Below are 26,080 nucleotides of genomic sequence, written 5' to 3'. Positions count from 1 at the left end.
ACCATAATATTTAGATATGTTTTCCGATAAATTTTAAGGTGGGTGTCTATTTCATTCCCGAAGGTTAAGAAGCAATGGTAAAATTAATGGCCAAAATCTTGATTTAGGCCAAAACTACATAAGGACGGTTTTGGCAAGTAAGTTTCGTTTGTTTTAATTTGCCTACTTATAACATTTGTGACATACGAGTACAAATGTTATAGGCAAATTGTGCCTCAGTAATTCGGCATCTTTTACTTTTACTACATACAAGTCCTTCTTGATACCTTGTTTGTGTATGTCTCCAATTCACAAAATGTCTCATCTGTGAAAAAAAATCCTACGCTTCATGTGGTACTGATGAACAAACTTAGAAATACGCCATTTAGCGTCTATAGCACGGACATAGACTCTAAATGGCGTATTTCTAAGTCTATCTATTCTATCTTGTCGTCTGTGTCCTGCCGAGTTTCTTGCCGGTCCCAATTGGGATACCCTCCTACAATTTAGGAGGGATTTAAGTCTTCTAAGGGGACCGTGCCAGTCGAGTATAGCCTCATAGTCCCGGGTTGTACAATTTGAGGATGTTCGGTAGTTAGGTACTCGCGCCAGTTACCTTCGCCTCCTGAAAGACCAAGTCTTGTCGGCATGTACCTTGGCTTGTTTGAGCGCGTCCTGGTCAGACGCCACGGGGAAGGCGACGTTCATGCGAGCGTTACGTGCGAGCCACTCGCCCGTGCCGGTCGAGTAGCCGCGTAGCCCCGGGTTGTACACTTTGAGCATGGTCAGCACAGTGAGGAACTCCCACCAGTTACCTTCGCCTCCTAAAATACCAAATCTCGTTCGTATGTACCTTGGCTTGTTTGAGTGCGTCCTGGTCTGACGCCACGGGGAAGGCGACGTTCATGCGAGCGTTACGTGCGAGCCACTCGCCCGTGCCGGTCGAGTAGCCGCGTAGCCCCGGGTTGTACACTTTGAGGATGTTCGGCACAGTGAGGAACTCGCGCCAGGTGCCTTCGCCTCCTGAAAATTTAAGGGTAGATGTAGATGTAGTGTAGGGACGCCTGGCCGGAAGCAGGCGGGCTGTCGATCGCGTGTCGCGTTCATTCAGCCCGGTTCCCTAGTAAGGGAAGATTGGAGCCCAGAATCTGACCATTGTAAGGGTAGCATTGCTGACCATTGTAATAGTAAGGGTAGATTGGAGCCCAGAATTATACCATTGGCAGACCTGATCTCGTTTCTAAATAATTGTCTTACAATAGAATTAATTATTCTTTATTTATTACTACAAGCGGTCTTGTTGCATTAAATAATAGATACCGCTACCATGAGTTGACATTTGAGTTTACACTAGCGACTGCATCTCGCTTGCATTATTTATTGGAGCGATCGAGAGGGACTGTGATCGAAATCAAGCAGTCGCTAACATAAATGTCAAATGCCAATTCACGGTAGCTGTTACAGGTTTTTTACAAAATTATAGGTAGTCACGCGCGCAGATAATTATTTAAGTGTAATTTAATAAAAATATGTGGCCTTGCGTGTGTCAGAAATATTTAAATGCAATGTAATTGATGCATGCGATGTGCAATACGTGCATCCTAAAAGACAAATGTTGAAATCATTAGCATTTAAAGCAAGGCCAACTAGACGGAGAAAGAGAAGGAAGGTCAAGATTAATGATATATTAGACAAGGACAACGATTATTTCTATTAATTACGAAATCTAAAATATACTAAGCAGTCTACGCTAGGTAAAAGGTGCTTGTAAATATCAAATGTACCTAATGTTACGTAAAGGTTAATCTTAGGCATTAGGTTTGCTTTTGATAAAAGTAGATATAGACGGTCAAGCAAATCTTGTCAGTAGAAAAAGGCGCGAAATTCAAATTTTCTATGAGACGATAACCCTTCGCGCCTACATTTTTCAAATTTGCCGCCTCTTTCTACTGACAAGATCTGCTTGACCAAGTATAGTAATATCCACACTTCTAAAAACTTTTTTGTCTAAACTAGGGTATGTATTGGTACTATTTTTGTTAAATGGACAATGCGCCTTAAAAGTTGTAAAAAAACTTAATCTTCTCTAGATAGAATTCGTCGATCGAAATCTCTATAGTACATTACGATTGAAGGATTGACAAATAGGAAAATAAACCTATTCGCACATGAATCGTACAACGTTTTACAGTACACATGGCGATATAATTTTCGAGATAGTTACGTAGCTTACAACTGGATTTGGTTTTGCATACTTACATGATTTTGGTTTTGAAAATATTGAAAATTTTACGATTATATTCCCTAATCTAATCCCCAGTCGTTGTGTTAGCATAGTATTATATTCTTTGGTTAGGATCGGTTAAACAACTAATCTTAAAAAATAAAAAAAGTATTTAACTTATCTATATCAGATTACATTGTTATATTATTGCCAACCTACCCTACATAACATTGTTGCCAACCTAATTTTAATTGTCATCTTTGACAGATGAGTGAACCATAAACATGTTTTGCTTGCTATTTCTTGAATGAAAAATATTCGTTAAATTTATAATTTTATTTCAAAGTAAGTGATTTGTCGTAGAAAAAGTATTGTATGCAACGTTGTTTAACTGAGTCAAAAAATACTCGTGGCGTCATCATTAAAAATTTTCGGCTTCGTCTCAAATTGTTACTCACGCCACTCGCCTTTTTTGACCTCTGTTAAACAACGGTTGCATAAAATACTATTACTCGGATTAGATAAGCAAAGAATATGATCGTAAAAGGTGCAATCACACGTAGGCGATGCGGTCCGTAAATCTTAAATTTCGACCTCTCGAGTTTCATTTATTTTCCTTTAGTTCCTCGCAAGTGTGATGAAAAACATTGTGTGTGCCACGGGCGATAGGTACAGAAATTACGACCTCGTTTACTTATAATGAGAACGTAACTGGTGACCGAAGAGCTGGCGGCTACCTCTCACAACTTATCAGCATTGCGATACAGCGAGGAAATGCCGCCAGCATCCTTGGTACAATGCCTCAAGGGCCACTTTTTGATTTAAGCTAGTTATTAATTTCTTTTAGTAATACCACTGTAACTGTATATATCTTGCAAGATGTATAATATCTTGTTTGTAAAAGTAAAGTAATTGAGAAAGATTTTATTAACTAACCTAACCCATAGGTACCTACTACCTACGTTACATAGAGCCATCATATTCACAGTACAAAGTTGCACACACGCGAAGATTTACAGACGGTCAATGACTAATTTTGACCACCACACACATGTGAAAGGTTAACACATCCATTGTACAACGTTGCATAAATGCATTGCTCTGCAATCACGATTGTCCCAGGGGGACGTTTACGGGTTAAAGTTGGTACTTGGTTGGTAATGGGCCAGTCAAATGTAAGTAGTTTCAAACGCATATTGTAGTTTTGAATACATAGTGTTGGCAAAGACCGATCCTTATAGTCTAGAGAGCATCAGCATACTCTTTGATATTTCGCAGCTCACTCGCATCAATAAGTATACTTATAAGTTAGAAGCTAAAATAACTACCTACCTAGATGCAGAAAATGAGATCAAATTGACATCATTTAATAGGGTCAGTTGCACCAAACTGTTCGTATCGTTAAAGTGTTCGCTAAATTTTTATGTATGGATAGTTTCATAGTAAAGGACCGGGGCGCGCCGGCTGACGCTGATCACTCTGTCAAATGTGGTTGGTGCAACTGGCCCTTAGTAAGTTCGAATATGAGTAGGACCATAATCGTGTCTTAACCATGTCAAAATATGAGTTTTCCTTAGAGCCAGAATGTTGTCTTCTCACATTATTCATGGTTTAGATACTCTATAGGATGACTCACGTTGGAACGGTCCGGGTTCAGGCCAAGGTGTCCGACACTAAGTTTTCTATGGTTTTGACAGAGAAAACGAAGCCTCAACCGGCCTAGCCAAGGTTACAATCGCTATCGCTTTTTTTTTTAATGTATCGTTTGTGTGAGTCAATCGGTCCTCGCTTCGACAACGAAAAGCTCCTATGTCTCCCTATCACTCTTCCATTAGTGCGATAGTGACAGTTGCGTTTGGATCGCTACAGGGCATTAGCGATTGGCGTCTTGGCTACGCGGCCATCAGCTCTTCATTCGGAGTCATCCACAGAAATAAGAATTATGTTCTGTGGATTCATCCTTTATTAGATTCCATATACTTAAAACCAGACCAATGGAAATGAATACTACCTGCACACCAAGAAACCCCTCTGTACTCCACAAAGGCCCCGAGGGCAAACTCCTCCAAGGCACCGCTTCCAGCCACTAGCGAGTCACCTGGAAAATATAAAAAAATCGTTGAAACGAAGTTAAGAGAGGAAGTTGACAAAAAGGTACTGCTTTTCACATTAAGTATGAGGAAATCATTTTCATATTCATGTTAAGGGACCCACTGATTAACAGTCGTCTATCCACCATATGCCAACAAAGCATCCTCTCATATTTCGGACACACAGTGCGCAAAAGCGACGAAAGTTTGTAAAAACTGATTGTGGTTGGAAACACCGAAGGCAGAAAATAACGCGGTCGTTCACCAATAAGATAAAATGGACCGATCAAGAAAGACTCGTCATCCTCTGCTTTCCGGTCGAAGCAGATCATCCGCTCCAGATGCAGCCCTGATACTGGCCACGATCCTCAGACGTGAGGAATCGACCAGAAAGAGAGAGGGCGAGAGGGGGGGGGGAGAGTGAGAAAGAGAGAGGTATGTAGTTATAGGTACCTAAAGCAGCCACCACGTCGATGTCGCCGGGCCGTAGCCGGTGCACCGAGGTCGGAGGCTGCCTACTCTTGCCAAAAGCCAGAGACTCTTGGCAGAAGAACGGAGTGCTGGCCGGGATGGTGCGCTGGCGTCGCACGTGGGACTTCCGCGGTGGGTAGCGTAGTGTCCACTGGAAAGAAAGATTTTTGTTATTAAAAAATTAACAGGGAAATCCAAAAGATCAATTTGTTGACTAAATTAAGAAGCAATATTTAGGAAACATTAAAGTTGCGGAAGGAAAAATGAGAATAGTTACTTAGTTACGAGTGAAAGGGGTATTTGTTTGAACAGTTTGGACACTAATAATTGTAGCATCAAGTCAAAATATCGTTTGTCGTAATAGTGTTTCTTAGAACGTATTCTTACTTTTCATCAATGGTAGAGGTCAAGGTGTTGACAATATTAGGTAGTTTCTTTAAAAATAGTTGCTGTGAGTAAACAAACAAAATATACAACGTGTATAGTAGTATACCCTATAATGGACGTGGAACCAGTAATGGGACAAAAAAACATAATTCCTCTAAAATAAGTATTTAAAAGTAGTTTATAAACACTGGCTGTATATTATCATAAATAAGAGTCCTAGAGCTGTTTCAGCTTGAAGTTTCATTAAATTTGGTTGCTTTTTAAGAAATTAGCGTCATTCCAAAAGTTGTCGTGTCACTGAAAAAAAATACCACTACGAATTCTTAACAACTTCGCTAAGAGAGGTGAGTTAATTTAATAAATTTCAATTAATTAATACTTGATGAAAACTAGGATGTGTTTTGTTAATTGCATTTACCATGAGATAAGGTATACAACACACTATGTTGTGACTCCACAGATGTAAAAAAAATGTGGTATTTGGCCCAATCCCATTATAGGAGCTGTAAAACTGCGTACCTCCTATGATGGGACAATTGACAGAATGATGCTTGCGATGCCATCATTTCATGTTTAAACAATACAGAAGTAAAATGTAGTTCCGAAATATGTCAATCAGGAGGTATTCTCGGACTTCGGATAAATAATATCGTTTTTCCAAACTTTTATTTAACTTGCCCTGTTAGTTAGTGTGGGTGCAATCTTGGTAGCTGAATTTGAGCCACTTTTCGATTTCCGATTCAGTGGAAATTTTGTGTAAGTACGTATTTAAGTATGCAAATCGGATGATAATGCAATATTATGATAACATGGACCTAATCTGATGATGGAGACAGGAGGTGGCCATGGGAACTTTATCACAATAAACCCTAACTAATTGTGTTTGGGTATATTAGAATTGTCTCGATGGATCTAATACAATAATAATTGGCTGTGGAAAGAAAAATACATTCAGCGATAAAAGCTTATACCAAAAATTGATTTTTTTGCCGTAACTTATTTCCCATTTCAATATTTTATACTGATAGAGCAATGTCCATTATAGGGGGCCCATTACTGGATCCACGTCCATTACCGGGGGCCCATTACTGGAGCTTTGGTGTCCATGACTGGAGAAAAAAAGCATAGTTTTAATTTGTTAAATATGTGGAAACTAATTGCTGTATCTTTCATACAACACGCCTAAAACATGAAAGACGGATAGGACTTTCATCTTTTAACACGCTAAGCGGTAGACCATTTACATGTATACGGGAAATATCATAAATACTACAAATTTCCTCTTAAATGTCCCATGACTGGTGCTGCTACTATATGTGCTACCAACAAAAACACGCAAACATTTTTTTCAGCTTACAGAGGCTCCCAATGTCGGTAACTACAAAGAGCGCTTTCATTAAACATTTTGCGTATTTTTGCGCAACATATTTTTACACACATGGCAACACATTTTGGCAGCACCACACCAAACCCAGTAACCCAGTAAGCGCGTATCTCACGTACATCGGCAAACATTGTATAACTCATAGTAAATATTTATGTATTCTCACATTGTATAGGTAGGTACCCATTTGTGTTGTAAATCGGCATTTGTTTTTTTTATTGACGTGAATGTTTGAATAGTGGATTTTATGTAAAACGTGTTTGTTTATCTTTGTGTCAATAGTTGTATTGATACATTGTATGGGTTATGTACTCGTAAATTATGCATTAGGCTTATTAACATGTTAGTAAACTTGTTGGTTATGAAGATTTTGTTTATTTCCTTATGCCGGGGCCAGACGCCACACTAACGGGGAAATGCGATCAGCGTTAATCTGACGTTTTTCATAAAGCAACACTGGGATTATCGCGATAATCAACGGCGATTGCTGCTGTTTCCCGTTAGCGCCACGCACCATCCCACTAACCCGAGGTTTACCGGTTAAACTGTTAACCCACTGTCAAAGTGTACTGGTAACCACGGCAACTAAAAGATAACAAATTTATGAGCTTTTAGCACTGACCTAAATGAATTAATTTCCATGTTTAAAATAATATGACTTTAATATTTCCTTATAAAATTATTCTAGGTTGCACTTATATTACTGACGCGATGTCACAAAATATCACAAGGATATTTTAAATAATATTTTCAAAACGTATCATAATAGCATTGAAAACTAAGCCCCGTATCGTACCTCGTTTCAATTTAAACGTTGTATTAAAAATACACGCTGTATAAGTACCTAATAAGTAAGTACTTGATACAAAAAGGACTGAGTTTAACTGAGGTAGCATGACAAATTCGACCGTTTATGAGAAAATACGATGGAAAACAATTATGGGCAACATCTGCACCTACTACAAGTAATAAACCTTAAAGCGAAGCCTATAAATTAATCCAAGTTTAAACCTCTGACATAACATCAATCAGTATTCCGAATGCTCGCGCATTGCAACTGACATTACTAAACAATGCACGCGACGATGCCTTACGCAACTATCACTCCTATAGCTATGTGCATAAGGGCGTGAGTTGTGTAGTGGTAATGGCAGTTGGCCTTGTTCGGTGGATCCGGGCCAGTGGAAACATCATTGACCACTGAATGGTTTATTTCGTGTCAAATATTGTCCATTGATAATTCGGTATGCAATGCTTTTATATAGGTACCTACAGAATAAATAATAGTAGACTACCGGTACCGGTACATGCCAACCCTAATAATTGCTCGGAGCAATGCTGGGCTGTAATCGCGAAAATCGAAGTTCGCAAATTGCGGGAATTTTTCTCTGTCACTCTAATTACGCCTTCATTGGAGTGAAGGAGAAAGATCCCCGCAATTTGCGAATTTCGGTTTTCACGGTAGCCCCTCTGAGCCGAACGGAGCCAATGCCGGAAAGGAGGAGTTTGGCACCCCTGCCTATAGTCAGGAGAATTGAAGTGAATGATGAATGACTAAATGAGGCTTTAAACGAACAATATTAAGGTAAAGAAAAACCTTGAAGAAACTTTTTGGTCCATCTTGCAGTTGGCGGTTCAACTTGCTATCGGTACGAAAAAAGAATACTAAATTCAGAAACTCCCTGTCTTTACATGATTTTGTTGATGTGTGCGTGACTTCTCTATTGCCAGTTTCAGAGAGCTGTATCATGAAGCTCCGTGAACATCAGCTGCACTGCCCCGTAGATGGAATGTTTAAGACAGCCATAGTCTGCATAGTCACTAGGTCAAACTTAATTGCAACAACGTTGCGTATAATTTAACCTCCCATTAATCCCCCTTCCGTCACGGTCGTAAATTCCATTGATCACTTTACTATGTTATTCCAAGTGCTTAAAGTCTAGCCATAATCTACACAAAGTATGCAATACCTACATTACATCATAAGATTCTTACGAGCTGCTAACTGCATTACTATTTAATATCTCGATAAAATGACCTTTTTGGCGTTTCCTGCAACAATGCAGACCGTATTGCAGCGGGACATTATTGGCATTACCTACTAAAATCGATTTTTGACTTTTGCGACAGCAATGCAGAAGAAGTCGTTCTTGTTTACGTGACAGCGTGATAAAACGGTGTCCGTCACTTTCAAAAATGACGGTTAATTTGTCACGTGGATAATACCATCCATAATACGCAGGCTGGTGTAGTCTTAATCCTAACAGTACCCATGTCAAATTTCTACGAAAATATGATCTTTATTTTATTAAACCATTTTTACACTTTATCACATCAAAGTCGGTGCCAGTAAAGCTAAGTAGTTTGGTTTGACTACGCGATAAGCGATTGCAATGTCGCCGTGTCGCGCCTGATTGTCAATCTGCATGACAATTAGCTTTCATCGATGACACGACACACGTCGCGACGATTAACTGCCAACAGGATTTATTACCACGAATAATGAGATGGGTGGCTTGCGTTGTCAATAACAATTTGCTCAATGCAAATCACATGCAATGAAGGCTGCCGTTTTTGTCCTCACCAGTTGGCGCCACTGTTGAGGTAGGTACCTACAGCTGTCAAAGTATGGGTGCGATAAAGTTTTTAATTTCAAATCATATCTAATTACATAACACCGCCCTGTAGTAAAAAACTTAGGTATCTCTGAATAAATTATTCACATCTTCATTGTTTTAATATTCATTAGGTGCCTACCTACATAAAAGCGAGACAAAACTTATTTCTCACAACCCTCACCTAAGGTCAACCTGTATTGTACTGCTTTATTAATGGAGAATATTCTCAATGCATAATTTCACAGTAAACCACCAAGTTTGTAGCTAGAACGTGGGAAGTTATTTGTTTTACAAGGGGGCAAAGTTGTTGTTTAACCGCTCGTGCTAATATTGATACCCGAGGAAGCGAAAGATTCCAAAATTGAACCACGAGCGTAGCGAGTGGTGCGAAAATGGAATCTTGAGCGTTGCGAGGGTTTCAAAGCACGAGGTTTAAACAAAATTTGCCCCCACGTGAAACACAAAATTTTTCACGACACCAACTCGAGGCAAATATTAAATGTAAAATATCAAACAAAATCAAATCCAAATGTTATTAAATATTTATCATACAAAATCATCATTTAAAAGCCAATTTTACCAGCAAACATAAGAAAACAACTCAAAATTTTGATTTGATTATTTTACCTCACATGTGAATAAAATGCAACTTTGCTATCAGTTTTTGAAGTGCAAAGTAAGTCTTTCTGAGCTGGTGTGGTGAAAAATTGTAAGTTTTGCCCTAGAGCTCCGCAAAGCCTCTGTGGGGGCTCCGCGAGAATACTTGTAAGTCTTGTAATAAGAAATAAATCAAAAACCAGCTCTTCTATATGTCCGGTCCATATAGTAACGAACGATTTTTTTAATTTGGGGCGCAGTCAAGTATTTCACTTTCATAAAGTTTCATGTTCTGTCACCAAAAAAGTTTGAGAACCGCTATTTTAGAAGACATTTGCTCTGACCATAAAACAACTATTATACTTACGAAATCAATTAGTAGAGTGTCGTGCGTGACCCCAAGTCATAGAGAAACAAGTATTTAAGCATAGAGTGCTCACTCTTTACGCTTATTTTCATAGTCGACATCTAGCGTCGACTATGAGAATAATAAGCGTTTTGGGGTTTTGGTAACGAAACCGATGTATGGAGTGAGCACTCTACTTATTTCTCTATGTACAGTCAACATCAAAGTTTGTTTACATTTTTCGCCTTATTACAAACGAGTAAGGTACTAAAGTGTAAACATATCTTTGACCTCGACTGTACAAATAACCTTTGAACTTACTTACATCATTATACCATTAGAAATAGAGGTGACAGCAGAATGTCATCCATTGGGCTAATGCCCATATAATGTTATGTTCATACATTATCGAGCACTGGGACTTCCCTTCATGTGATTTAATGATGTTGCAATACGAAAACACATTGTACGTATAATCATAATTATATTAAAACCGTGTTTGCTACATACAAAATTACAATTATTTTATTAAATTCATATTAAGTAGGTATGAAGTATATTTTAGGCGTGTTGTGCAAGATATGGAAAATGGTAGTCACTGTGTGTAGGACCGCTTTTTTATTATTAAAACATTGGTAGCAAACAAGTATACGTCCCGCCTGATGGTAAGCAGTGACCGTAGCCTATGGACGCCTGCAACTCCAGAGGTGTAACATGCGCGTTACCAACCCTAAAAGATTACTAATTAAATTTTATGAAAAAAAATTTTTTTATAATATTAGAGGCAAACGAGCAGACGAATCGTCTGATGGTAAGCGATCACCGTCGCCCATGGACAGCTCGAACACCCTCAACACCAGAGGGATATTATTGAATATGACTGTACTCATAATGCTTTATAACCTTCGATGAGCTAAAACGCTATAAATATTACCCATTCATGAATTTTTATCGATTTAATTGCTTAGGTAAGTATGTCATCATGGTTCGATTCTCTCGAGATAGGTATTTCATTGACAGTAAAAGTAAACCACATTAATGTGCGGGAATCTCACGTAATTCTCATTATTAATTTGCGTTTAGGTAATTATACCTAATTAACATGCCGTAATAAGTTTTTTTAACAGTCACAGAAACTCGCCGCCAAGAAGACGCTCCCATACAATCATTTCTCGCTCTCATTTTAAAACATGCTTACATTACAAGACAGCATAAATATTTACGTAATATAAAAGTTTTTTTTTAATACTACGTCGGTGGCTAACAACAATACGGTCCGCCTGATGGTAAGCAAACTCCGGAGCCTATGGACGCCTGCAACTCCAGAGGTGTTACATGCGCGTTGCTGACTTTAACATTCCTCACCCTCATTGGGCTCTGGCAACCTTAATCAATAATCACTCCCCAGGTGGAACACAACACAGTCTAGTCTGAGGGCCTACCGCGAACCACGTCCGACGTGTTGCCTCCCTGTCACACTTACGTACGAATTTACAAGTGCGACAGAGAGGCAACACGTCAAACGTGATTCGCGGTTAGCCCTCTGGTCTTCTTCTTCCTCGCGCTATCCCGGCATTTTGCCACGGCTCATGGGAGCCTGGGGTCCGCTTGACAACTAATCCCATGATTTGACGTAGGCACTAGTTTTTACGAAAGCGACTGCCATCTGACCTTCCAACCCAGAGGGGAAACTGGCCTTATTGGGATTAGTCCGGTTTCCTCACGATGTTTTCCTTCACCGAAAAGCAACTGGTAAATACTTATCAAATGATATTTCGTACATAAGTTCCGAAAAACTCATTGGTACGAGCCGGGGTTTGAACCCGCGACCTCCGGAATGAAAGTCGCACGCTCTTACCGCTAGGCCACCAGCGCTTTTTTTGAGTCTGGTAACTGGTACTATTAATTACTACTAGTGTTCTGTGCTAAAAAATCGACATGCAGTTTACAAACAGTTTAGCCATAAAAGTAGGAACGGTAAATATTAAAATGGTGATTACTTGACGTAAAGATAACACACGAATTCTCAGTGCAAACACTCTTCAAGTTTACGCTTAATTAAATTTTATTTACTTGTATGTTGAGATCTTTGTTTGCTTTCGTTTATTTGTTAATACACGTTTTGTCCTTGGCCCAGTGATGGTGGAGAAGGTAAATTATACCATAATGTAAACATGTGTGCAATTGTCAGTAATAGCTTTGGTTTCCTATAATTGACACGGTTTTTTTATAATTAACTTCTTTTTTAATAAACCATATTAAACTTGCTTAGGGATCATCCATTAATTACGTCACACGAATTTCTAGGTTTTTTGACCCCTCCCCCCCCTCCTTGTCACACTTGGTCACACTTTGCAAATCCCTCCCCACCTGGTGTGACGTCACATTTTAGGCATTTTTGTTTTCAACGAAATCGGCAACACTAACTCGGCATTATTTTTAAATGAAAATATATTTTTGGTATAATAAATATTTGCAATTTTATAACACAAAACCAATTAGGAACGAAAATTACCTACTTCCAAAACCTAATTATTTAAATGTACAGCGAATAAAAAAATATAAATTAATTTTCGGTTACTGATGAATAGTGATGAAGTTAACCCTTAAAGCGTTTGTGTCACTTTTTTAGTACAGGTACTAAATGTGACGCCAAGTTTAAACACTAAGTGCAGGCTAGAAAAGGAAGTACGTTAAAGAAAGTGCAAGAATTTTACTTTTTTTCCTAGTTTAAGACAATATCAGACAAAATTCGGTTTATGCGCAGGCGGCAGTTGAAATTTGAAATTCGCTGAATTTGCGACGGAGTGTGTTCCTGACACCATAGAATATAAAGTAAATAGCCAAAGTGTTTTCTTTGCGTTGATATTATTACTAGATGAGTTAGACATTGTTATTTAATATAAAGCTCATTAAATCATAGATTAATTCTAAGTCAAAAATTGCGAAATAAATCATGTCCCATTTTTATGACATTGTCGATAGTACTGGTAACAAAGTACCATTTAGCACGTCCTAAAAAACGGACAGTGCCGGCTTGTGCGGAGACAAGATTGTGACAAATAACGGACATTGCCATACTTAGGGTATATATATTTTTTTCATTTATCGTCGTTTTATAGGCTATTGTTGCGTTGGGGTTATGTTATACATAAGTATATGTATACATTTTTTATATTTTAGTCTCAGGTGGTTCCACAATCTGACTCAGAAGAGTGAGATAACAAAAAAGACGACGATGACGAAATTTTACTAGAGGCAGATTGTACATCTGCTTTGCTCCAATCTGACTCTTTTTCAGCCAGGTGACTTTCTTAGAGTTTGTCAAATATGATGGACAAATATTATGTTTATTTACGAACACGCGTGCTTTTATTCTTATTGTCGTGCTATTAAAGTTTAGTGCGCCTCATTGTGAATGGCACTATCTGTATTTAAATATAATTTCGAACTAAATAGTCCTTGTGGGAAAAAAGTTGTTCATAATACTCGACCTGATGACCTAAACACGACCTGTCTGCTAGTACTCCATCTACAAAACTTCATTCCTCGCCATTAAATGCATAACTCGCTTCAGTATTCAAATTATTGGCACGTCTTGAGATGTCCTACGGTTAAAACGTATTTCAAGTCGATGATGAAGATGCTACTGTTCCTGAGGCCTGTAAAATGTAATATTTACAAAATTCTGGAGAGTAAATTTCGAATCTAGTCTTTCATATATATGTCGGGCAGACGAAGCAAAGCATTTCTACTAGGGTGCAAGAACATATTATTATAGCTAATTATGTCAAGCACCGCCAACTAAAGTTTGCGGTCTGGGAGCATGACATGGACTCTGGTTCTCGCCAAGGAGGAGCCATATATTCCCAGAATGTTGCCAGAGGCCGTTGAGACTGAAAAATATCTTAACTTTTACAGAAACTACAGCTATTATCTACCACCAGCTTACGTTTCAGATAGTCCGGGTAATAAGAAAACAAGCAAGACATAGAACAGTGAGACCATAGTGATAAATGGTGTGGTCATTTAAGTAAAGTAATATTACTTACAATAATTGTAATGTGTAACTAGCTTTATGAGACTATTTTGCATGTATACGTAGCTTTAAAATGTATATTTTTGTTTAATATATCTGTACGTGGGTCGTTTTACACATCAACACTAGAAGAAAATATAGTATTATTATGTGTCCCATAAGATTTTTCTTCTTATTAATATAAATAAACATTTTTTCCAAACATTCATTAGTGTGTTATTGAAATAATTTTAAATTTTCTTGCCCTGTTATTCTTTAATAATTTTTATTTTCTTAAACTGTATAACGGCATTGTCCGTTTTTTAGGACAACCTTGGGAGCAATCAATATATAAGGTTCGTGGCAATGTCCGTTTTAACGGACGTCCTGAAAACCCTACTTTCAGAATGCTTTTAATTTTTTTTTCTTGAATATAGCACTTTTTTACCCATTACTATCCCCAAAAACATTCCACGTGATAGGTGGCTACATTATTTCATGTCTTGCCATGTTAAGGGTTAAAATGACGTCACAATGTTTGTGACTCCCCCCCTCCCCCATGTCACAACATGTCACATTTTCTTGACCCCCTCCCGCCCCCTAAACATGTGACGTAATTAATGGATGACCCCTTATTATGATTTGTTATCATGCATGGGAGAAGCAAAATATTAGTCATACAATATAGGTAACATCAATGTGGCTAATTCCGTCATAGGGACTTTTTCGTCCACTAGCGTTTTTCTCGAACAACATTGATAATTTCGTCGACAAAGCAGCGATGGCTTTTAGTTTCATCAATCAAAAGCAAACGGTTTTTTTTCCTACGATTGAAAATCAAAGAAATATGTAACGCTCCTGGACGGAATTAGCCACATTGAATTATTGAATACAGTAGAATCACTATATTTACAATTGGCATGATGGCAATGTTGAGCAACGGCAGTAACTTGACTAAAATTAAGTTTTCTTAAGGATCACTCACGCTAGACCGGGTCGTGCCCGGGTTGAGGCGTCCGACATGTCAATTTCTACGACGGCTGATCGGTGATCACTACTTTCCACAGAAAACGAGTCTCCGGAAGCTCCGGCCCGGCCACGGCCCGATCTAACGTGAGTCACCCTTTATGCACTACTAGTCATTTCATATTTACATATTTTTATATTTTTATTTGTCATTTTATTTTTATTTATTTATTTTTTATTTATATAGTGCCTACGTCAAATCATGGGATTAGTTGTCAAGCGGACCCCAGGCTCTCATGAGCCGTGGCGAAATGCCGGGATAACGCGAGGAAGAAGAGAAGAGAGTCATTTCATATTTGCTTGCAAAAATCGCGAAATAAGTGCGACATGTAGGTTAGGTAAAGACTAGAAGAGTAGAAAAAGTAAACTGCAATTAGCACGAGGTGCCATCACTTCATCAGTTGCTGTTCTGAGGCAAGAGGCCAAGTGTCGAGACGAGGAATGGAATTATACTGACACTTACTCATAATAATTGAACTTTTGAACTTGTTAACAGCCTCTTAGCGTAGTTGGTAGAGTCTGCCTACCCGGTAGGAGCATTCATTATCGTTCAGGGCAGATAGGTAGGTACATAGTTTACGGGGGGTTTCAGAAAAAATGGTACCATTTACTTTTTTTCGGAAAACTACTGTTGGGTTATTTAGACTCAGAATCACGAGTACTATTGAATGAGATAAAGAAAAAAAGTGTCCCCAGTTTTTCATACAAATTTTGGGTGTCAGTTTTGTAACAGTCCATACAAAATTTATATAAAAATGCGTTACAAAACTGACATTTGTTTTGGGATCATATTTATTTTCTTTTTCCTACATTTCTATTGGATCCCTGAGACCTGGCCGTGTATTCTGATTGCTTTGCCGAGCTTAGGTGGAACGATTTAAGGGAGTCACTGTAACACGTGCTGGACAGTCAGCGTCTCTTCTGTGGACATGACAAACGTTAACGATAGGTACTGGATACAAAACATTGCATGTTAATTAAAACTTTGTAAAAACTGTGCTGTGCTGAGGCTTGAATTAATCAGTGGTGTTTACGATTGCGTTCAGACCGTTGCAGAATAATTAATTAAAGTGATTTTTAATTTTAATTCACTTCCACTCCGGTATTGGAACAAAATGAAGAAAATTCTCTTGGTGTATTTGTTGGGTAAATTCCTTATATCATTACAAGCTTTTATTTACTTTCACCTGTCCAACGGGACAGGACAGACAACGGTCTGTCAGTCTGTAATCAAATCTTGCAAGTTAAATTTGATCCACTTCCCGGTTTCCGATTGAGCTGAAATTTTGCATACATACGTAAGTCGGGTGACAATGCAATATTACGGTGTCATCGAGCTGATCTGATGATGGAGACCGGAGGTGGCCATAGAAACTCTGTGACAAAACAACGAAACTTAATTGTGTTTGGGGTTTTTAGAATTGTCTCGATGAGTATTAATTGTCAGTGGAAAGAAAAGTACAGTCAGCGATAAAAGCTTGTACCAGAAATGGAATTTTTGCCTAAAACTTATTTATATTTAACCGTGCCACGTCAATGAAGTGTTAAAGTGTAATCAATGCTTGTCAAAAATTGCACGTAAACAAACCTGTCCAAAACCACGAAGTGACAATCTCGACATGAAGTCGTGGCGATGGCGTCTGGAGCACGAAATGTACCAGCTGACTTTATAGAGTCGGACCAAGAAAAATCTGCAGTGGATTTGATAGCCCACGCATTGCAAGTGTTATTTACCTATACGTCATAATTTCATAGAAATTTGACGTTTAAAATAACACTTGCACTGCGTGGGCTATTAAATCCGCAACTTACCTTTTTCTTGTAACCGGGACAAAATAAAAAGATTAAAGAATACCTGATCTGGTTATTTATGGAATTATTTTAATGCAATGTTATTATCAGGATTCAGTTTATCGGGATGTTACGGAAGGGAACCCACCATGCCTCCTCCTGGCGTCATCCCATTCATGGTGAGTGTTCCACTAATGTTCCACTTAATCAATTAAGTATCTTCATCATATCAGCCCTTTATCGCCCACTGCTGAGCATGACCTGGCCGCGTAGCCAAGATGCCGATCGCTTACGCTCCGTAGCGATCGAAACGCAACTGTCACTGTCGCACTAATATGGAAGTGTGATAGAGAGACATAATGGTTTTCGTTGTCGAAGCGATAGCGATTGTGACCTTGGCTAGGCCGGCTGTCTTCTAGAACGCCACTTGTCCCGGTCCTGAGCTAATCTCATCCAGAAGTGGCCCGCAATTTTCCGGATGTCGTCCACCCAACGAGCCTTTGGGCCCGATTCGGATTTTGAAATAGACATCTAGTAGACATCTTTGAGACATCACCAACATACGATAACGATATGTTTAAGATCTAACCTGTCAAATTTGACATTTGCGTGATTCCGGAGATACTCTTGAACGATTCACATCTAATAGATATCTTACTCTATCTAGCGTAAAAGTGACATTGGTTGCCCGAATTGCGCTGCAAAAGAGAACTAGTTGATATCTAAACTATAACGTATCTAGAATGGATCTAGTACGTGTCGTCTCTTGTGAATATCTTGAAGTTCGAATACGGCAGTTTTTGTAGAACGACGGATCTCAACATTCTTTACTCCATCTTGAAGCTTGGGCTCCCGGCAGGGCATTACAATGTCATACATATTTTAGTTTAATTTACAATAATTCCAATCGTTTAATATTCTTATTTGGTTCTTAGGTATTATGCATGCATTAGGTATTATTTTGTACCACTCGCCTTCGAGATAACGGGGTGTTGGGGGTCTGACGCCATAGCTTTTAAAAGGGAGGTGGGACATAGAATTAGGGCGAGGACGTCTGATGCTCGCGCGGGTTCGTACCTGGTACAAAGGCTGGCCATATCGCTATCCAACGTGGTAACGCGGCAAGTGTGACGGGCACCTTTGCAGCCGGTACAAGTCGCGGAGGTCTTTTAGATTAAAATATTTTAATATTTAGATATATTTAAGTTATTTTTGTATGATTTTAAATACCTTATGCATGCATAGGTATATTTTTGAAGTGAAAACTTCTTTAGCGGCGCTGTGCACTTTTTGTGATGGGGAAAAAATGTTAAGCTCGCGACAGGTCACGTGACCGTAAGATTCGTAAGACGTAAGACGGACACGTGACCAGCCAGCGTATTATGGATGGCATTATCCATCTTTATCCACGTGATAAAATAACTGTCACTTTTTAACACCGTGGGATCGAAAGTGACGGACACCGTTTTATCACGCTGTCACATAGACAAGAAGGACCATCATATCCGTACTGATTAAAAAACTGTTACAATGTCATTGAGTTTTTTTATCCATATCTAATAGTCCTAATAATTTTATGCATTATATCACATTTATTATTTATATTTGTCCAGGTATATTTCCAAGCCGTCCCGCGGTCCATTTGCGTGGGGGTCCTGGTATCGCGCATGGCGGTGCTGACTGCATGCGTTTGCGTTGTTAACGTCGACGGTAAAGTAAAGATACCTTTTCCCACTAATATTGCAACTAGAATAAAAATCGGCCAAGTGCGAGTCGGACTCGCGCACGAAGCGTTCCCTAAAATTACACAAAAAACGGCAAAAAAATCACGCTTGTTGTATGAGCGCCCCACTTAAATATTTATTTTATTATGTTTTTTTTTTTTATATTTGTTGTTACAGCGGCAACAGAAATCATCATCTGTGAAAATTCCAACTGTCAACTATTACGTTTCATGACATATACAGCCTGGTGACAGACCGACGAATGGACGGATGGACGGACGGACGGATAGACGGATGGACGGACGGACGGATGGACGAATGGACGGATGGACGGACGGACGGACGGACTGACGGATAGCGGAGTCTTAGTAGTAGGGTCCCATTTTTACCCTTTGGGTACGGAACCCTAAAAATTGAAAATTACTTTGCCTCAGTTAGTACTTACTCTTATGTTCGCGATAACTCAAAAACTTCTAAACGGATTTTCATGCGCTTTTCACCTATCGATAGAGAGATTCTTGAGGAAGGTTTAGGTGTAGATATAATTTGGGTTAGGTTTTGTGTGACTCGTGCGAAGCCGGGGTGGTTCGCTAGTGTTTTTATTATTTTTCCATGCGTTAGTTAACTCTATAGGGAGTATTACTGCAGTGTTCTGCCGCCAGAGTGCAGCACTAGTGCACATAGTAAACTATAGAGTAACTTATATAAAGGCCTTAAACAGTTTTTTGACAAGTTTTCATTACTGAGATTGATACATCGAATCGGTTTGTTCACAGGTGGCCTACCGCGAAACGTGAAAATCGAAATTTCGTTATGTCTCTCTATTTATCAAATCAATAGTGATAGAGAGGTAGAAACCGAACTTTCGATTTTCGTGTTTCGCGGTAGGTGTTGTGATTGTGCTAGTGACGCCTCTACGCAAAGTATTGCGTAATATCTAGTACTATTATTAAATTTTATTCTGTGGTAATATTCCCTATTGCGTGGGGGTCCTGGTATCACGCTGCCTTTGCCCAGCAGTGGGACACAATATAGGCTAGGTACTAAAAAAAAAAGATTCCCTATTAAAGAATGTTTTTATTTACAAAGGTACTGTCGACACGCGGCCCATCAACGTAGTTCTCGGGACCCACTATCGGCACGACATGAGAGGGGTCAGGGTCCAAGTGACTAAAGTTGTAACACCGCGCCGTAAGTATACCTACCTACTAAGGGCCCAGCTCGATTCTAACTCAACTAACAGATCTAGAAACGATATGGATTAGATATGTCAGTGTCAAATGTGACGTTTCTTCAAACAAATACGTCACTTTTGACACTGACACATCTAATCCATATCGTTTCCAGATCTATTAATTGACGTATCTTAAAGTTCGAATCCGGCAGCAATTCGGATTTTGAAATAGACATCTATTAGATATCTTTTAGACATCACCAATATACGATAACGATATGTTTATGATCTAACAGGTTAAATTCTAACCTGTCAAATTTGACATTTGCGCGATTCTGGAGATACCTACTCTTGAACGATTTCCACAGGATATGATTTAGAGATCCAATTCACATCTATGTAATAGATATCTTACTCTATCTAACGTAAAAGTGACATTGGTTGCCCGAATTGCGCTGCAAAAGAGAACTAGTTGATATCTAAACTATAACGTATCTAGAATGGATCTAGTACGTGTCGTCTCTTGTGAATATCTTGAAGTTCGAATACGGCAGTAGATCGCATCTCGCCAAAAATTCATTAAGCAAATATAGCTCTTATCTTAGCCTTTGCACTCTATTGGTATTGTTTATTGTTTATTGTCATTTATTGCATACATGTACATTGATGCATAGAAATACATGATGTTAAATACAATGTTAGGAGGCGTACATGTTACCCTGTGAGGGTGTTACAATATGATTGTAGCTGTCTTACATTTACTTAAACACTTAATTTTTACTTAATTCTCTAATATCTTAATTTAATTACATTTATAATAGTTTATTCGAATAAAATACATTTATGTCCTTACATCGAAAAAAGTAGGTTAGATTAGTTGATTAATTAAGGTTATCATCATTTAGGAAATCGTCAATACTATAATAACATTTCTCGGTAAGTAAGTTAATGAGTTTTCTTTTAAATATTTTGTCTTTCGTCTCAGTGTATAGTCGTACACGTACAGTTTTAAAATGTCGGAACCTACTTGAGAGATTACCTGCCAATGTATGGCATTGTTTTCTTTTGTTAAACCAAACCGCTAATCACGTGTGCAATATAAAAAGATTCCGTACAGATAACAACTCTACCGCTTAAAGTATAGAGTTAGAATTACAGTAGCACGTACTCGATACCTATAGGACCTCTTGGATTATAGAGCTGTGGTCGCCCATGCGTGTGTTTGTCTATGTTTCCAAAATGTTCGATATAGAACGAAAGTAAAGAAAGTACTTGGTATCAAGCGATAAAGATGTTATCTGTTTAGAATATTTTGTTATTATTGCATTTCATTTTGCACAGGTAATTAGCGGTTAGGTTTAACAAAAGATAACAATGCCATTCATTGGCAGGTAATCTCTCAAGGTAATTAGAAAGCAGAAATGAATGACCTTTCCTTTGAGAAGAAAACTTGTAATTTTCCGTAAAAACAATTATCGCCAATCGCCAAACATCGGCGTTTTGTTGTAAAAAAGGTCGAGATCCAATATTAATGGGTCCCTAGTTGTGCCCTCCTGTACCTGGATGGGTATAAAGAGGAGGGGAGAGGGGTAAAAGTGAGTTACACTCGAGGACGCCGTCTAACTAAGCCATTACTCAACCTTTTTTTTAAGAAGGCCACAAAGACATTTTTGCCTTGTAGCCCCGGGCTCGGCTGCAACATGAATTTGCTTACGATAAGATGGATTTTGGTGACATTCGGATGGCATGGTTAATAAGGTTAATTACTATGTATTTATAATTATCAGGATCACCTTGCGAGCTACCTAAAATAGGCCGGCGGACCGCAGGTTGATTATCGCTGATCTAAGCTAAATACTTCACTTGTTTCAAAACATTCTTTTTATCAACCTTTCAGTTCCTCCTTCCGATAAATTAGGCACAAGAGCATATATCATGCAAAAATCGGCAGCGCTACTACTGCTACGTAGGAAAATACCGGATTTGTTAACGGAGGAGCCTCCGCGGGCCATTGCCATTGACTATACTGGAGAAGACAAGTTGGAGTTGCAGGACGAGTGCATAATGCTTGGTTGGCATTTCTTCTATACCGGGGTACGGTACCTTTTCCATTGAACATATACCGGGTACCGGGTGTGGCCTGTAACACGAGCAAATAATTAAAACATAGATTGTACTCCTCAAACGGTGACACTTTTGTTCAACAACTTTCAAAAATTATGAAGTATTTAGACTCCCTACTTTTCTTACAAAATAAATATTATTTTCAATGGACGCCATCGCCACGCCATATCATTGTGATTGACGTTGCTCGTCACGCCTTAAACATAACAAGATTCGCAATACATTGCGTCTTAGAATAATCTTTAAAGAGTATTAAAAATCAAACCACAAGTTATTTTTAAAAGTCGCTGAACAAATGTTGATCAGTATGAGGAGTACAGCCTATAGTTAATTTTTTTGCTCATATTACAGGCCACACCCGGTAGAATGTATTCAAACAGGAGAAAGTAGGAACAAAGCATGGTAGGCTGATTTATTTGGATGACGAAGTTCTACTTTTAGGGATCTGACGAGTAGGTATTTATTTTAACAGAAGCATAGTTTACAGTTTAATTGTAAACCCGAGATGGCCCTTTCTTCTGTCGCAAGTTTTTCGCCATATGTGGTTTAGGTACTTCAAATTTTCCGGCTTTCCGCCTCTTAACGCTACGTCTTACGTAGGCGAACAACGCGCGAACGCGGCGCGGCGCGGCGCGGCGAAATCAATCCTTTGATGCCCATAGAAGTGTCCTACGTAAGCGATCTCGTTGCGAACGCGGTGCGGCGCGATTTGCACGCGAATGTCAGGCGGCGCGGCGCGGCGCGGCGCGGCGGCGGCCGCTTTGGCCGCGCCGCGCCGCGCCGCGTTCTCGCGTTGTTCGCCTACGTAAGACGTAGCGTAAGGAGCCCACTGATTAACAGTCCGCCGGAGGGTATCGGCCTGTCAGTTAGAACAAAATTTTGACAGTTCCGAACAACTGACAGGCCGATACCGTACGGCGGACTGTTAATTTAAAGGTTTCTACGTGTTTATGTTTCAGGATATTATATATCCAGGGCCAAAATATATTTTACAAAGGAATCTGCGACTGCAGCAGTTGAACTTAGTAAACAAGGGGGTGTATTGCGACACTCTAGTGCTAAAATACGAGAAGGCCACGGACGCTCTAGGAAATACTAAGGAGTTCAACAAAAATGACGTCTTGTGTCTGAGAGACGTAAGTATACTTACTTATTATGGGTCATTCCCAAGACCGACCGCTTAAATGATTCCTCGCCTGCGCGGTACGGGGGCGACGGGGAGTGACGACTAAGGGCGGCGGGGAAGGTGCGGGCGCCGTACGCCTGCCGCCCGCACGTTTCCCGCCGCCCTTAAGGTGACAGTCCATTTCCAACGACAGCTGCACTACTGTTCATTTTACTATGGAAATTGACAATGACAGCGACGCGTTCAGTACCGGTAGTGCAGCTGCGGTTAGAAATGGAATGTTACCATTATTGTTAGTCGTCCCGCCCCGTCGCCCCCGTACCGCGCAGGCGAGGACTGATTTAAGTGGTCTGTCTATAGTTACTTATTGCTGTTACCAGCGGTAGCTCGAAACGAAAGTAACATAAGGTGTCGCTGTCGTGGCAATTATAATATACTGGCACATGTGGGACTGTGTTGCGAATTTTATTAAGTGAAAAAGATAAATTATAGATTCTCGATACAAATTTTGTTACAAATATTACAGACGGACTACACTGCCCAGCCCTGTCATGTAAGTACCTACTCCTTAGCTACAAAGCCGCGCCGCATGACTTGTTCGCTTACGTGCGACGCTGTGCTATCTATGGCACCATAATGAACGCGTGGCCACTAAGATTTTGGAGCTTCATTTCTGATAATTTCAGCCCGTGTGTGTTACGAAAGGGCCCACTGATTTACAGTCCGCCGGACGGTATCGGCCTGTCAGTTGTTCGGAACTGTCAAAATTTTGTTCTAAGGGGTCATCCATTAATTACTCTCTCTGGCTATCCCGCCACACAAACACCGATCCTATGACAAGTCTTTTACTGTGTACTCTGTCAAATTATGGAATTCCTTACCGTCTTCTCTTCGTAAGTGTCAATCGGTCGCATCGCTAAAGGCGAATTTAAAAAAGTTATGGCTTTCTGACGGAACTTGAAATCTAAAAGATGTATGCGGTTAGGTAGTTTTAGTATATATGTATTATATCATATACAATGTATTATATGTATTATATATTTTAAATATATATAGTTGTTTACATATTTGTTATATTTCATATCCCATACTTTGTATATAGGTACATAATTATAGTAGGATATAGGTTTACCTATCTTGTAGGATATTAAATATTTTATCTTTATGCCGTTTAGCACAGCTTTTATGTCTACCGTTCTCCAATTTTCCCTCAACTGCTCAAGGGTTAACTGGAAGAGATCCCTGAAAGGGATAAGTTCGCCTTTGTACTAATGATGTGTGTTCTTTCATGTTTTATGTTTCTTTTTGTACAATAAAGTATTTTACTACTACTACTACTAATTACGTCACACGAATTTCTAGGTTTTTTGGTCACACTTGGTCACATTTGGCAAACCCCTCCCCCCTAGTGTGACGTCACATTTTTTCTACGAAATCGCCATATCGAATTAAGTAAGTACCTAAGTATTATTAATATTTTATCAAAATATTTTTGACGATATAAATATTAGTAATTTTATAACCCAAAACTGCTTAGGAAAGAATTTTAAACGAATAAAAATGATTATCGTTTTAAAAACTTGTTATTAAAATGTATAACGAATAAAATAATTTAAATAAATTTTCGGTTACTGATGATTTGATGAAGTTAAAGTGACGTCACAAAGTTTGTGTCTCCCCCCTCCCCCATGTCACAATATGTCACATTTTCTTGACCCCCTCCCTCCCCCTAAACGTGTGATGTAATTAATGGATGACCCATAAGTGACAGGCCGATACCGTCCGGCAGACTGTTAATAAGTGGGCCCCTTTAATGGCCTGTGCACACCGGCTTGCGTGTGCGTGACGTGCACGTGCGCGTGCGCTAAAATGTTGGAGCTGCACACGCCGTATGCGATGCGAGCGGTGTGCCGTTTCTCATAAGGATCTGTATACTAAAACGCCTCACGCGTACGTGCACGTCACGCACACGCAGCCGGTGTGCACAGGCCTTAGGATTTAAGTTGTTGTTTGAGCAGGCCATGTTCGGGGCCCCGGTAATCTGCGGCTCGGGGCGTGTGGTGGGGATGATGACGGCACCCGACGCGCAGTGGACCAACTGCACGGGCTACAGCGTCCTCGCACACATCATTAGCAACGTTAGGAATCGAAAGTTCTTCGAGTGTGTTTCTGCGTGAGTGAATTGACGCATGTTATGTGTAAGCTCTCTTGTCTAGACATTCTGTGACAATCACTACATCTTATATAAAACAAAGTGTCCCGCCGCGTCTGTCTGTTTGTGTGTGTAGTTCGCGTTAAACTGACAAACTACTAAACGGATTATCAATGCGGTTTTCACCTATCAATAGAGATTCTTGAGGAAGGTTTAGGAGTATAATTTGTTAGGGCTGCTATAAGACCGACCGCTTAAATGAGTCCTCGCCTACGCGGTACGGGGGCGACGGGGTGGGACGACTAAAGGCCGAGCCACACCGGCTTGCGTGTGCGTGACGTGCGCGTGTGCGTGCGCTAAAATGTTGGAGCCGCACGGATCTGTATACTACAACGCCGCACGCGCACGTGCACGTCACGCACACGCAGCCGGTGTGCACAAGCCTTAAGGGTGGCGGCCTGGCGGGGAAGATGCGAGCGGGTGTACGCCTATCGCCCCCGTACCGCGCAGGCGAAGACTCATTTAAGCGGTCATTCTATAGTTATAAATTATAACTTATAATAGTATCCTAATTGCAGGTTATTTGAGCCAGAGATGGTCGTGAATTGGGCCTTAATAAAACAGAACAGGTTATATTTGGACGACGAGGCGCAAGTCATCAAGAGTATGTACGACGGCTTCCTCACAGACTATTCTACCTCCAGCGAAACCGACTTATAGGAGAGCATACAGTAAAAAAAATCTTTTATTTCAGACGTAAGTCCATTTGGGGTTATCATTAAATACTAAACTTAAAATTAGGGTTAATATTATATAAAACTAAATAATGCATTATTTTTATAATAAAAT

At 39.6% G+C, this 26,080-nt stretch overlaps 2 protein-coding genes across 2 annotated transcripts in view; one reads left to right on the top strand and one right to left on the bottom strand.

Moving 5' to 3' along the window:
- LOC134664294 (phospholipase B1, membrane-associated-like) overlaps positions 1-26,080 on the bottom strand; it is a 46,226-nt gene that overhangs the window by 7,259 nt on the left and 12,887 nt on the right. The window contains exons 2-4 of the mRNA XM_063520857.1: positions 4,747-4,915; positions 4,215-4,301; positions 833-1,002 (exon numbers count right to left, since the gene is read on the bottom strand). Of these exons, the coding sequence (XP_063376927.1) occupies positions 833-1,002; positions 4,215-4,301; positions 4,747-4,915 (426 nt within the window). The remainder of the gene's footprint in view (positions 1-832; positions 1,003-4,214; positions 4,302-4,746; positions 4,916-26,080) is intronic.
- LOC134664781 (granzyme M-like) lies at positions 17,048-25,958 on the top strand. The gene is made up of 8 exons (XM_063521525.1): positions 17,048-17,110; positions 18,545-18,641; positions 19,745-19,846; positions 21,727-21,923; positions 22,913-23,089; positions 23,606-23,632; positions 25,098-25,252; positions 25,810-25,958. Exons 1-8 carry the CDS (start codon positions 17,081-17,083, stop codon positions 25,949-25,951), a joined length of 927 nt encoding a protein of 308 aa, XP_063377595.1. The 5' UTR covers positions 17,048-17,080; the 3' UTR covers positions 25,952-25,958.

Source organism: Cydia fagiglandana, chromosome 5, assembly GCF_963556715.1.
Source record: "Cydia fagiglandana chromosome 5, ilCydFagi1.1, whole genome shotgun sequence".
Classification (NCBI taxonomy): Eukaryota; Metazoa; Arthropoda; class Insecta; order Lepidoptera; family Tortricidae; genus Cydia; species Cydia fagiglandana.
The sequence above is the reverse complement of the archived record's forward strand: the minus strand, read 5'-3'. Positions and strand labels throughout refer to the sequence as shown.